The 12,444-nt window shown below is 43.2% G+C and overlaps 1 protein-coding gene across 2 annotated transcripts; it reads right to left on the bottom strand.

Annotated features, from left to right (window-relative positions):
- Positions 1–698: 698 nt before the first annotated feature.
- On the bottom strand, positions 699–12,054 carry si:ch73-335m24.2 (protein eva-1 homolog C). 2 transcript variants are annotated; one of them, XM_064974061.1, is made up of 8 exons: positions 11,868–12,054; positions 3,580–3,782; positions 3,141–3,264; positions 2,756–2,908; positions 2,223–2,366; positions 1,984–2,061; positions 1,768–1,851; positions 699–1,463 (listed from the first exon to the last, which is right to left on the bottom strand). In XM_064974061.1, exons 1-8 carry the CDS (start codon positions 11,977–11,979, stop codon positions 1,069–1,071), a joined length of 1,293 nt encoding a protein of 430 aa, XP_064830133.1. In that variant the 5' UTR covers positions 11,980–12,054; the 3' UTR covers positions 699–1,068. The 2 variants fall into 2 exon arrangements, with proteins under 2 accessions (XP_064830133.1, XP_064830134.1); XM_064974062.1 differs by lacking the exon at positions 1,768–1,851.
- Between the last annotated feature and the right edge of the window lie 390 nt (positions 12,055–12,444).

The following is a 12,444-nucleotide window of genomic DNA, read 5'->3' as shown; positions in this document are numbered from 1 at the left end:
CTTAGTTTGATAAGAATTATATTGCTAGTAACTTCTCCATCGTGGACCTTGTCTGCGGTGCTGTCTTCTCCCCTCTTCAATGGCAGGCTAGCTAGCCATCCAGCGGCTACATAAACCCGAAAACTCGGCACTTGCGTTGCGACCATTGGTGTACAACATTTGGTTAGATTCACTCATATGAACTTGCCCGCTTCGCAGCATTTGCGCACGGATACTTTCTCCAGAGCAGTGGGGACGAGGTCGTCCGGGAGAAGAAAACAGGCTACATCAGAACAGTCAATTGAATATCATTATGATAATCATAAAGCCTGTTCGTGTGTGAATTGATCATACCATAAGGAATGAGCCCACAAAAACCCTTTAGCCCCTCTACACTGTATTAGGGCAATACAGTACCTAATTAGGGACTACACTGAAAAAACTATTGGATCCATGTATTCAAAAACGTTTCCAGCTACTAATCTCTTACCTGGACTAAGATTATCAATAACGTGGATTAGGAAAAACTGTGAGAACAATGGAGGTCTGTATACCATAGCATGAGCTGGACCTACACTATGCTTGAGGATGGCGTCCTCTACTGGACAGTTTACTGTAGGCTACATGAAGTTGAATTTTATGGTACAAAAAAGACCTAAATCAAAGAAACATTTGATTTGACTCAGTGCAATTGAAATTGTCTTACCATTTCCCCAAACTTCTAGGCAAAAAGTTATTACGTTTATTGAAACCCACCAACCAAAAACATGTTGAACTTGTTATTATGTGTGTGCTTCATTCCAGTTATCTGAATATAATGAGGTTAGGACACCATATCATATAAAACGTACATTAAGGAAAGATAGATGTCTACTAAATATTCATTTTCAGTCTATGATTAATGTGTTGCTGCTGTCTGTTCCCACAAGCTTTCCTGTGGATTCTCAGGCCTTTTATTGTGTGTGTAGTATAGAATACAATAAAATACCTATAGATATTCAGACACTGCTGGCCTTTATCTTATGTCTATTCAATTTGATTCTATTCTACTCTACTCCTGTGGAGTCTCGGGCACTGCAGGCTTTTATTTTATGGATATTCTATTCTATTCCCTATTATCTTATGGATGGCGTATGGGCTGGAGTCCCTGTGGGGCCAGATGTCTCCGAACTTGGGCATCTCCTTCTCCTCTCCCTCCCTCTCCACCATCTCCACCGTCATGGTCGCTGGACTAAAGATATCCGCCGCACGGTAGGACTGGGTGAGGCGGCGGAAGGAGGAGGCATCAGAAGTGTCGTCGTCATACTGGTCCTCCATGACTTCCCGGCGGGGTCTGCGGCTGGCCTTGAGCTCATCCCTCAGCTCTGTTGCCAAGTCCTTGACGTCCCTCACCAAGGTGGAGCGCAGGCCGAACAGACAGAGCAGGAAGACTAGACCAGCGCAGATCCCTGAGACAAAGTAGAGGGCCACTCTCTCTGGAAGACCTGTGGGTGGAGGGATGACACACAGTCTGGGGTGAAATTAGCATGATATTGCTCAATGAGAAATAGATAGAAGACAAAGCCTATATTGACAGCTATACATCGAGATAGTTACAATTGGTTGGCCTGGTCCAAGATCTATTTGTGCTGTCTTGCCAAATCCTACAGCTATACAGAACAAAGAGATCTGGGACCAGGCTAATGATGGGTGCCTGCTGATCATTAAGTAAGACATATTATATAAAGTACAAAGAGACCCTGCTAATGAGTAACCAGCCTACATGCACACAGAAAACAATAGACCTACCCAGTATTTTGTCAAAAATTTCCAGAGAGTTGGTATAAAGCACGTTTTGAGGCCTGATGACGCCGGGGCCAGTGTACCAGCCTCCTGCAGATGAGAAGGGACTTACTGTGCCTTCTGCCCAACGGCTGCAAATCATATTGTCCACCGACCTAATTGCACTACTAGTAGCTGAGCTAGCTACATTTACTTGGATACATGTATTTGTAGGTGTCTTACCATGTGTGTAGTCTGAGATCAAGAAAGGGTCTGATGTTGATCCACTCCGTCGCACATCCTCCAAGAGATATCGAGGAACTGGTGAGGCAAAAGAGGGTTCATTTTGATCAATTTCTCCTGAAACATTTTCTCAGTAATCTGGTGAGTCCATGAAAACAATTTCTTCAACTGTGAGTTATAGACACCATGATGTTTGTGTCTCTCACATGGTTGTGGCTCTTTGACTTCTAGTCACATACCACATGTAAAGGACACTCTCAGGTGCTTCCTGGTGCCAGGAAAACATGGGTCCCCAAAGTTCTGAGTGTCAGCCAGCACTGAGCAGTTGGCTCGGCCATGACACCTGCGTGACACCTTCCTCAGGGCAGATGGTGACAGACACTCTGAAGGATAGATGTATACACTGATCAGATGTGGGTCAAATAAGTCAAATACTTGAGTTGTGCTTGATATAGTCTGATACAAACAAGCAAAAGGACTAGTCCCTAAAGTATAAACACCAACCTTAATCAAGCACAAGTATTTAAAATAGGCATTTGATCCTGGTCTGACTCTGATATACAGTAGGATATAGAGGTTGAAAACATGCATAGGTCAAGGGTATATCCATGTACCTTATGCCTACTCATGTGTTACTCATCTGTAGTAAGTAACATAGTAACACACACTATTGATTATGTACTGATAAATGCACATAATTTTTTATCCTAGTATTTGACCACTAGATGACACTTTAGTTCCCTGTTTCACACCAATGACTATGGTTTCAGACCCATGTCAGGCTGTGGTGCAGTTTCCTGAGGACAGTTGGGACTCCCGTGCAGCAGGTGGCCAAATGTAGCCGAGTAGATAGCCAGGACAGTGTTATTCTTACACACCAGCCTCAGTCTCTCGTTTTCACACACCAACCTAGTACGGTGGTGCTCTGAAAGATAAAAACAGCAGTATCGATCACTGACAAACTTACTGTATAATACTGTATATTTCAATAGAATTAGATATTATCCTATTCAGTGTCCAATAATACATTTCCTGATGTATCTGATGTATTCAGTTGTGGAGTACTATTCAAGATCTTTTGTCTCCTAAATTCACAATCACACTTTATGACAGTTTGTGTTACCCTCACACAATCAAACCCTGTGGACTAGTCTCACCTGGGCGGCACTTGTAGGACACTATGAGGTACTTGCTGGTGAGGGGACAGGGGTCCTGACCAAACACTGGGCTGATGACAGGTATATGACAGGAACGCCGGTCCTGACACTCCGACACCACTTTCTGCAGGGACAATACAACAATGTCTGAGTGTGAGAAAAATATGCACATTTACATGCAAGTCCTTAGGTCTCAGGCAAGGTTACTCATCAGAAGGCTTTAGCTCAGCAGACAGTCTTGAGGCATACCCAGGTTCAAACCTACAACATATTCAATCACTGCTGTAGTAAGTCCTAACAGTATGTGATTCATATTATTTAAGTGAAGAGTCCAATGTTCTTAAGTTATCAACTTGTGGAGCTAACTGCTGATAAGTTGGCTTCTGTTTTGCTGTCAGTAATAGAGGACAACTCTGTATGGCTAATTACTATACTGTACCTGGATAGCGACAGTGGAAGAGCATCCAGTGTTGTCCTCAGTTATGTTTGTGTTTGCAGGGGGACATAAGTTCTTGTTGGGGACACGACGTCCGTAGAATGCTGACAGGACGGACACAGAGGTTCTGGAGGGACATTTGATAGAAAGGGTGTCTCCATCGCAGGCATGAGCAGTGTGGTTTCTTAGTATTGTGTGGAGATACACTGAAAAGGAACAGAAGGTATGCATGGAGATAAGACAGACCTCAAAGATCAAACTGACAACTGTCAATGCTTTTGATCAAATCCACCAGTTCTCAAGAAATGGAGCAGAAAATGCACATAGAAAACAATTCAAAGAAATAGGCCCTATTAAGCAAGAACAGGGATTATTATGCCAAAATATTGTACTGTATTTGATTTTACATTTTAGAGGCAGGCACTGCCAACAGTACAATATAACACTGTTCAAACAGTCATGCAGTGTCATGCAGTGCCTTCAGAAAGTATTCATACCCCTTGACTGGAGTGTGGTGCCAGGAAAACAACCTCTCACTTAACGTCAACAAAACAAAGGAGATGATCGTGCACTTCAGGAAACAGCAGAGGGAGCACCCCCCTATCCACATCGACGAGACAGTAGTGGAGAAGGTGTAAAGTTTTAAGTTCCTTGGCATACACATCACGGACAAATTGTGGTGAAGAAGGCAGTGTGGCGAAGAAGGCACAACAGCGCCTCTTCAACCTCAGGAGGCTGAAGAAATTTGACTTGGCACCTAAAACACTCACAAACTTTTACAGATGCACAATTTAGAGCATCCTGTCGGGCTGTATCACTGTCTTGTATGGCAACTGCACCTCCATCAACCGCAAGGCTCTCCAGAGGATGGTGCGGTCTGCACAACGCATCACTGGTGGAAAACTATCTGCCCTCCAGCACACCTTCAGCACCCAATGTCACAGGAAGGCCAAAAAGATCATCAAGGACAATAACCACCCAAGCCACTGCCTGTTCACCCCGCTACCATCCAGAAGGCGAGGTCAGTACAGGTGCATCAAAGCTGGGACCGAGAGACTGAAAAGCAGCTTCTATCTCAAGGCCATCAGAATGTTAAACAGCCATCACTAACACAGAGGCTGCTGCCTACATACAGACACAAATCATTGACCACTTTAATAAATGGATCACTAGTCATTTTAAATAATACCACTTTAATGTTTACATATCTTACATTACTCATCTCATATGTATATACTGTATTTTACTCCATCTATTGCATCTTGCCTATGCCACTCAGCTATCGCTCCTCCATATATTTATATGTACATATTCTTATTCCATCCACTTACATTTGTGTGTATGAGGAAATTGTTGTGGAATTGTCAGATTACTTGTTAATGCACTGTCAGAACGAGAAGCACAAGCATTTCGCTACACTTGCATTAACATCTGCTAACCATGTGTATGTGACCTATAAACGTATGACTTATTCCAAAATCTTGCAGTGTTACAGCCTGAATTCAAAATGTGTTGAATTTATTTGTATTTATTACCCATCTATACACAATGCCCCTAATGTCAAAGTGAAAACATGTTTGTCAAAGTGAAAACATGTCAAGACAAGCAAAGGTCAAAAACCAGGAGGACACGCAAAAGAGCGACTAGGAGCTGAACCAACCCGCTGGTAGGCTTGAACCAACAAGATGAACTGGCAACAAACAGACAGGAAACACAGGTATAAGCAGAAGCGTGCCGTGGTTCCGGGGCCTGGGCCTTCAGTGGAGTCCTACACAGTCCCACCCGAATTAATCCACCTCTTATTAACATCATTATGATGCCATGGCTCTAGACACTATACATTTAGACAGAAACGCAGTATAACCAGGCGTTGCGTCACCTTGAAATTGACATTTTTATTCAGAGAATTGCAGGGGAAGAGTACAATATCTTTTCATTGTGCAGCTTCGTTGCCCTGCACGCTTGTTCGTTGAGCCGAAGATCCACTCGGGTGTCCCCAAAAGTTTTCAAAAGCACCATTGCTTGTAAGTGCCCAGCCGTACTTTGGTGTCTCGTTGCTGCCTTGGTTAGACAACTCAGGTTTGCAAAGCCAGTGTGGCTCCAAACACCAAATCGATCACTTGCAAATAATAGGCATTCCCAGCAGTAGAGTTTGCAGTGCTTCTCGGAGCCTGTGAGTCATTGATAGCGCCCATAATTGAAAGTGGCGAACAAACCCCTTTCCCGCCTGTGACAGGCTTTGTAGCGTCGGCGTCTACCTCTCCTGACAATGTCTAACTTTTCTTGAAAAGTTTGTCTTGAGAATGGCATTATAATTATATCCTCGACCAAATCGATGTCTTCTCCTTCCGCTGTTGTGGGTTGAAAAAACAGCTTAGTAGTATGCGAATTAATTTGTTGATCAATTTCAGTTTCCTAGTTCTGAGACCTGCCCATATAGGACCTACCTCTCAATATTGGTAATCCAATCAAAAAACGTGCACGCACGACGCCTGCTAACTGGCTCCTGTGTAACACTGGAGCCAGCCAGCAGGCGTACAATAGCCAACTCTAAAGCTGATTGGTTGACACTAAATTTTAATTTACATTCACTTTAAGCTCCTGTAACGGCGTTCTTCATTTGTCGAAAGAGAGTCGGACCGAAATGCAGCGTGTTGGTTACTCATGTTTTTTAATGAAACAAATGACGAATACATGAAAATAACTGAGACAAATACAAAACAACAAAACGGACCGTGAAACCTAATTACAGCCTATCTGGTGAAACTACACAGAGACAGGAACAATCACCCACGAAATACACAGTGAAACCCAGGCTACCTAAATACGGTTCCCCATCAGAGACAACAAGAATCACCTGACTCTGATTGAGAACCGCTTCAGGCAGCCAAACCTAAACAAAACACACCCCTAATCAACCACAATCACAATGCCTACAAAAACCCCAATACGACAACACAATAACATAAACCCATGTCACACCCTGGCCTGACCAACTAATTAACTAAAACACAAAATACTAAGACCAAGGCGTGACAGCTCCAAGCGCCCGCACTGTTGATTCTGAAGGCCTGGGGGCAGATTTTAGACCCCTGGCAACACATGATGGCTGAATATGATTGGATAAAATATCTAACAAAGACCAGCCCTAAAAATCTCAACCTGGGGCTGGAAGCAGTGCAACCAAGAGGAACGCTATGAAATGAAGAGTAACTCTTACTCTGGGGAATAATTTAATACATATTTGTGGGAAAATATATTTTTTTTTAAATTATATTCTGATAATGTTTAGGCCAGCAGAGAAGGCCTTGCTGGCCCTGACTGCCCACCACTGGGTATAAGTACCCAGGGGATAGTGGGGAAGATGGGCGACACCTGGAGGGGGGTGGAGACAAGCACATGGACAGGTGCAACAGATCAGGGTGTGATAGGGTTAGTCTAAGAGATTTGCACACCTGGATTGTACAATATTCAAAGGTTATTCTCTACAAAATTCTTCAAGCTCTATCAAATTGGTCGTTGATCATTGCTAGACAACCGTTTAAGTCTTCCCATAGATTTACAAGACAAAACTGTAACTCCCCCACTCAGGAACATTCACTGTCTTCTTTTTAAGCAACTCTAGATTTGGCCTTGTGGTTTAGGTTATTCCATTCCGTTTCTTTTTTAAACTTAAAAAAACTACCCAGTCCTTAACGAATACAAGCATGCCCATATCATGATGCAGTCACTACTATTCTTGAAAATATGGAGAGTGGTACTGTAACGGTTTTCTTCCGTTGAAGGAGAAGAGGACCAAAATGCAGCGTGGTCATTGCTCAACATGTTTAATAAAGACAAAAACATGAACACTACAAAATACCAACACAACAAATGTGAAACCCAAAACAGTCCTATCTGGTGCAATGACAGAAGACAGCCACCCACAAAATACCCAAAGAACATGGCTGCCTAAAAATGGTTTCCTAATCAGAGACAACGATAAACACCTGCCTCTAATTGAGAACCAATCTAGGCAACCATAGACTTACATAAACACCTAGACCAGAGAACACCCCATAAACATACAAAACCCCTAGACCAGAGAAACACATAAATCCCCCATGTCACACCCTGACCTAACCAAATAACAAAGATAACTAAGGCCAGGAGGTGACAGGTACTCAACAATGTGTTGTTTTGGATTTGCCTGAAACATAACACTTTCGACACAAAAAGTGAATTGCTTTGCCACATTTTTTGCTGTATTACTTTACCGCCTTGTTGCAAACAGGATGCATGTTTTGGAGTAAGAGTCCACTAAGGGGCCTTACAGATAACTGTATCCTCCTCAACTTAGGGGTTGAATACTTATTGACTCCTCAAGACGTTTTGAGCTTTTCCTTTTTAATTAATTTGTTAACATTTCTAGTAACAGAATTACCTTTGACATTATGGGGTATTGTGTGTAGGCCAGCGTAATAAATTAAAAAATCTAAATTGAATCAATTTTAACACAACAAAATGTGGAAAAGGTTGAGGGGTGTAAATAAACTTCATGACCAAAAGTATGTGCTCGTCGAACATTTCATTCCAAAATCATGGGCATTAATATGGAGTTGGTCCCCCTTTTGCTGCTATCACAGCCTCCACTCTTCTGGGAAGGCTTTCCACTAGATGTTGGAACATTGCTGCAGGGATTTGCTTCTATTCAGCCACAAGAGCATGAGTGAGGTCGGACACTGATCTTGGGTTCCAATTCATCCCAAAGGTGTTCGATGGGGTTGAGGTCAGGGCTTTGCGCAGGCCAGTCAAGTTCTTCCACACCAATCTCGACAAACCATTTCTGTATGGACCATGCTCTGTGCACGGGGGCATTGCCATGCTGAAACAGGAAAGGGCCTTCCCCAAACTGTTGCCACAAAGTTGGAAACACAGAATTCTCTAGATGCATTGTATGCTGTAGCGTTAAGATTTCCCTTCACTGGAACTAAGGGGTCTAGCCCGAACCATGATAAACAGTCGATGACCATTATTCCTCCACCAAACTTCACAGTTGGCACTGTGCATTGCGGCAGGTAGCGTTCTCCTCGCATCCGCCATACCCAGATTTGTCCATCGGACTGCCAGATGGTGAATCGTGATTTATCACTCCAGAGAACTCATTTCCACTTCTCCAGAGTCCAATGGCGGCAAACTTTACACCACTCCAGCCAACACTTGACATTGTGCATTGTGACCTTAGGCTTGTGTGTGGCTGCTCGGCCATGGAAATCCATTTTGTGAGCTCATGACTAACAGTTCTTGTGCTGACATTGCTTCCAGAGGCAGTTTGGAACTCAGAAGTGAGTGTTGCAACCGAGGACAGAAGATTTTTACTCGCTATGTGCTTCAGCAATCGGCGGTCCAGTTCTGTGAGCTTGTGTGGCCTACTACTTCGTGGCAGAGCTGTTGTTGCTCGTAGATGTTTCCACTTTACAATAACAACACTTAATGTTGACCCGGGGAAGCTATAGCAGGGCAGAAATTTGACAGACTGACTTGTTGGAAAGGTGACATCCTACGACGGTGCCATGTTTTAAGTCACTGAGCTCGTCAGTAAGGCCATTCTACTGCAAATGTTTGTCTATGGAGATTGCATGGCTGTGTGCTCGATGTTATACACCTGTCAGTAACGGGTGTGGCTGAAATAGCCATATCAACTTATTTGATAGGGTGTCCAAATACGTTTGTGTACGTAGTGTACTTTCTGAAGTCTGTATCTAATCTTCTGGGAGTGGTTTTAATCAGCTTTTTACTAGTTGACAAGCTGTTCAGAGTTTATGAAACATATTTAAGAAATAAAGGATGACCTCACATTCAAGAAGCCATATAGGTCTTGATACACTTGACTTGTTCAACCAAGACCAAATAAAGTAGAGTTAGCAATAAATCAATTGCCATACAAATAAAATAATTGATTAAACACAGAATGAGTTTGTTTTTCCTAAGTCATCATCTTTTAACAATGGAATTACATTACATCTCATGTAATGCAGTTGCTTCTACACCTGCATTACTTGCTGTTTGGGGTTTTAGCACTTTGAGACATCAGCTGATGTAAGAAGGGCTTCATATATTAATTTGATTTGATTTGATAGATCATCTTGGCAGGTTTACCTGACACTGACGAAGCCTATCCTGGACAAAAAAGCCCTTTTAATGGAGAATCTCCCTTGATTGAAAATGCTTCTTAAATGAGGACTAGGCTTCATCTGTGAAGCAACAGTTTGACACATTGCACATTCTGTGTTCTGTGTCATTGTACTCATGGTCACCCAGCCCTGGTTACAAGAGGGTTGTGTCCCAAACATTGGGAGTAGCTCTCCTGAGCAGTGTGGTGCTATGATACACAATCACATAGGATAACAGAGTTCATAACAGTGTTGGATCCATAGAAAGAGAATTCCTAGAATGGACAAAACGTTGACATAAAGGGAAATAATCTCTTCTAGTCATTCTTATTCTATTGTTGGATTTGGACTCATCTTATTTTCACAGCGATTTCCTGGGCCATAGAAATAGAATGAATGTCCTTTCTAGTCATTCTATTTCTATGCCCTGGCCCCTGTCTGTCTCTTCCTGGCTGGGTCTGTTTTGTGTTCCCCAATGTTATGCAGCTCTGCAGAGCCACGGTAGGGCAGTACCAGTCTCTCCCTCACAATGTGCTATTCTTAGAGCAGCTCATTGCTCACACCCATACACAGATGTTGATTCCTGTAATGGTCAGATATAGAGATGGAGTGACAATGACAAGCCCCAGACAAAGGCAACACTGGTCAGTAGTGGTCACCCTGCATGGACTGGCTGTCTATCTTGTGCAAACAAATCATCATGTAACATCTCTGTCTGTTGTCATGCTGAAGTGTCTGACATTCATCAATGAATATGCAACCAGGACAACACAAATACACTCACTGGCCATTTTATTAGGTACATCCATCTAGTACCAGGTTGGACCCTCCTTTGCCTCCAGAACAGCCTGACTTCTTCATGGCATGGAAACATTGCTCAATTAATATCAAGGGACCTAACATGTGCCAGGAAAACCTTCCCCACACCATTACACCACCGCCACCAGCCTGTACTATTGATACCAGGCAAGATGGGGCCACGGACTGATGCTGCTTACGCTAAATCCTAACTGCCATCAGCATGACACAACAAGAACCGGGATTTGTCATACAAGACAATGTTTTTCCACTCCTCAATTGTTCTGTCTTATTGATTGTGTGCCCACTGGAGCTGCTTCTTCTTGTTTTTAGCTGATAGGATTGGAATCCGTTGTGGTGGTGTGCAGCAATAGCCCATCTGTGGCAAAGACCGACGAGTTTTTGTGCCGAGATGTCGTTCTGCACATCACTGTTGCACTGTGCCGTTATTTGTATGTTTGTGGCCCACCTGTTAGCTTGCACCATTCTTACCATTCTCCTTGAAACCTCTTATCAACGAGCTGTTTACGCCCACAGGATTGCCGCTGACTGAATGCTTTTTGTTTGTGGCACCATTCTCCGTAAACCCTAGACACTGTCGTGGGTGAAAAGCACAGGAAGTCAGGCCATTTCTTAGATGCTGGAACCGGCATGCCTGGCACCGACGATCATACCACACTGAAAGTTGCTTAGGTGACTCGTTTTGCCAGTTGTAACGTTCAAATAAACAGTAACTGAATGCCTTGATGCCTGCTTTATATAGCATATATATATATAGTCTGTATGAGCAAACCATTTTCATGAACGGGGTGGTGTACTTAATCACTGCTATCAGCTCAAACGGGTGTCAATGTCATTCTTATTTAACTACAAAACAAAATACTATTACTCAGGCCTATACTTCTAGATTATGTTTGCTTGATATGTGTATTGAAACAGATAATGGCATGGCCTTTATCAGTGATATGTGGAGAATTAAACAATAATTATATTTTCAGAATTATAATGGTTATTATAATGACATTATTGTCAATGAGGAGGACAGGGTGCTTTAACCCTGACAATTGTCTCTCACAGTGAACCGCTGCCGCTGTTTGTTGGCACAGGATGTCCAGGAGATAAATCAGGGAATGTACCGTCCCAAATGACACCCTACTCCCTACATAGTGCACAACTTTGACCAGAGCCCTGTGAGCAAACCGGGTGCCATTTGGGATGCTGCTCGTGTCTTGCGTAGGCTTCCTCTCTACACAGCATGTAGTGCTGAGTGAGCCATACCAGTATCTATTTTCCCCACTTTTTCTCTATAACAGCAATAACAAAGGCCAAAAACACACTTACCGGAGAAATCGGGAGAGGACCATGCACTGTGCGTGTTCAGAGCCAGGATGAGGAAGAAGGACAGAGACCAGCAGGACCTCCAGAAGCTCCATGGGACTGTCATGGTGCCCATCCTATATTACACACCACCAGTGGGGTTTATCACTATGCGATGCTGCTTGGCTGTTTACTGACCGTGAGCGAGTGGTCAATGATACCCATTGTCCTGACCATCGAACAGTCCCCCTTTTCACAGTCAAAAGGATCAGCTGACTGTTGTGTGTGCATGTGTGTGTGTGTGTGTGTGTGTGTGTGTGTGTGTGTGTGTGTGTGTGTGTGTGTGTGTGTGTGTGTGTGTGTGTGTGTGTGTGTGTGTGTGTGTGTGTGTATACATACGTACAATTGTGCATGCATGTGCTTGTGCGTGTGCATGCAAGCATTTTTGTCCATTTGTGTGTTTATCACCTACCGTCCAAGGTGTGAGAACTATCGACCTACTGTATATAAGAAGAGACCAATGTTATGTTATTGTTATTGACAATAAATAAGCTCAACACAGCTATTAGGTCCACATGGATACCTTCTTTGTTTAGTGTGA

Source organism: Oncorhynchus masou, chromosome 9, assembly GCF_036934945.1.
Source record: "Oncorhynchus masou masou isolate Uvic2021 chromosome 9, UVic_Omas_1.1, whole genome shotgun sequence".
NCBI lineage: Eukaryota > Metazoa > Chordata > Actinopteri > Salmoniformes > Salmonidae > Oncorhynchus > Oncorhynchus masou.
The sequence above is the reverse complement of the archived record's forward strand: the minus strand, read 5'-3'. Positions and strand labels throughout refer to the sequence as shown.

Coding starts and splice junctions, on each gene's coding strand:
- si:ch73-335m24.2 (XM_064974061.1), bottom strand. CDS start 11,979: ATGGGCACCATGACAGTCCCATGGAGCTTCTGGAGGTCCTGCTGGTCT. Junction 3,783..11,867: donor GTCCTCTCCCGATTTCTCCG/GTAAGTGTGTTT, acceptor GTTCCTTTTCAG/TGTATCTCCACACAATACTA. Junction 2,909..3,140: donor GTCCTACAAGTGCCGCCCAG/GTGAGACTAGTC, acceptor TTTATCTTTCAG/AGCACCACCGTACTAGGTTG.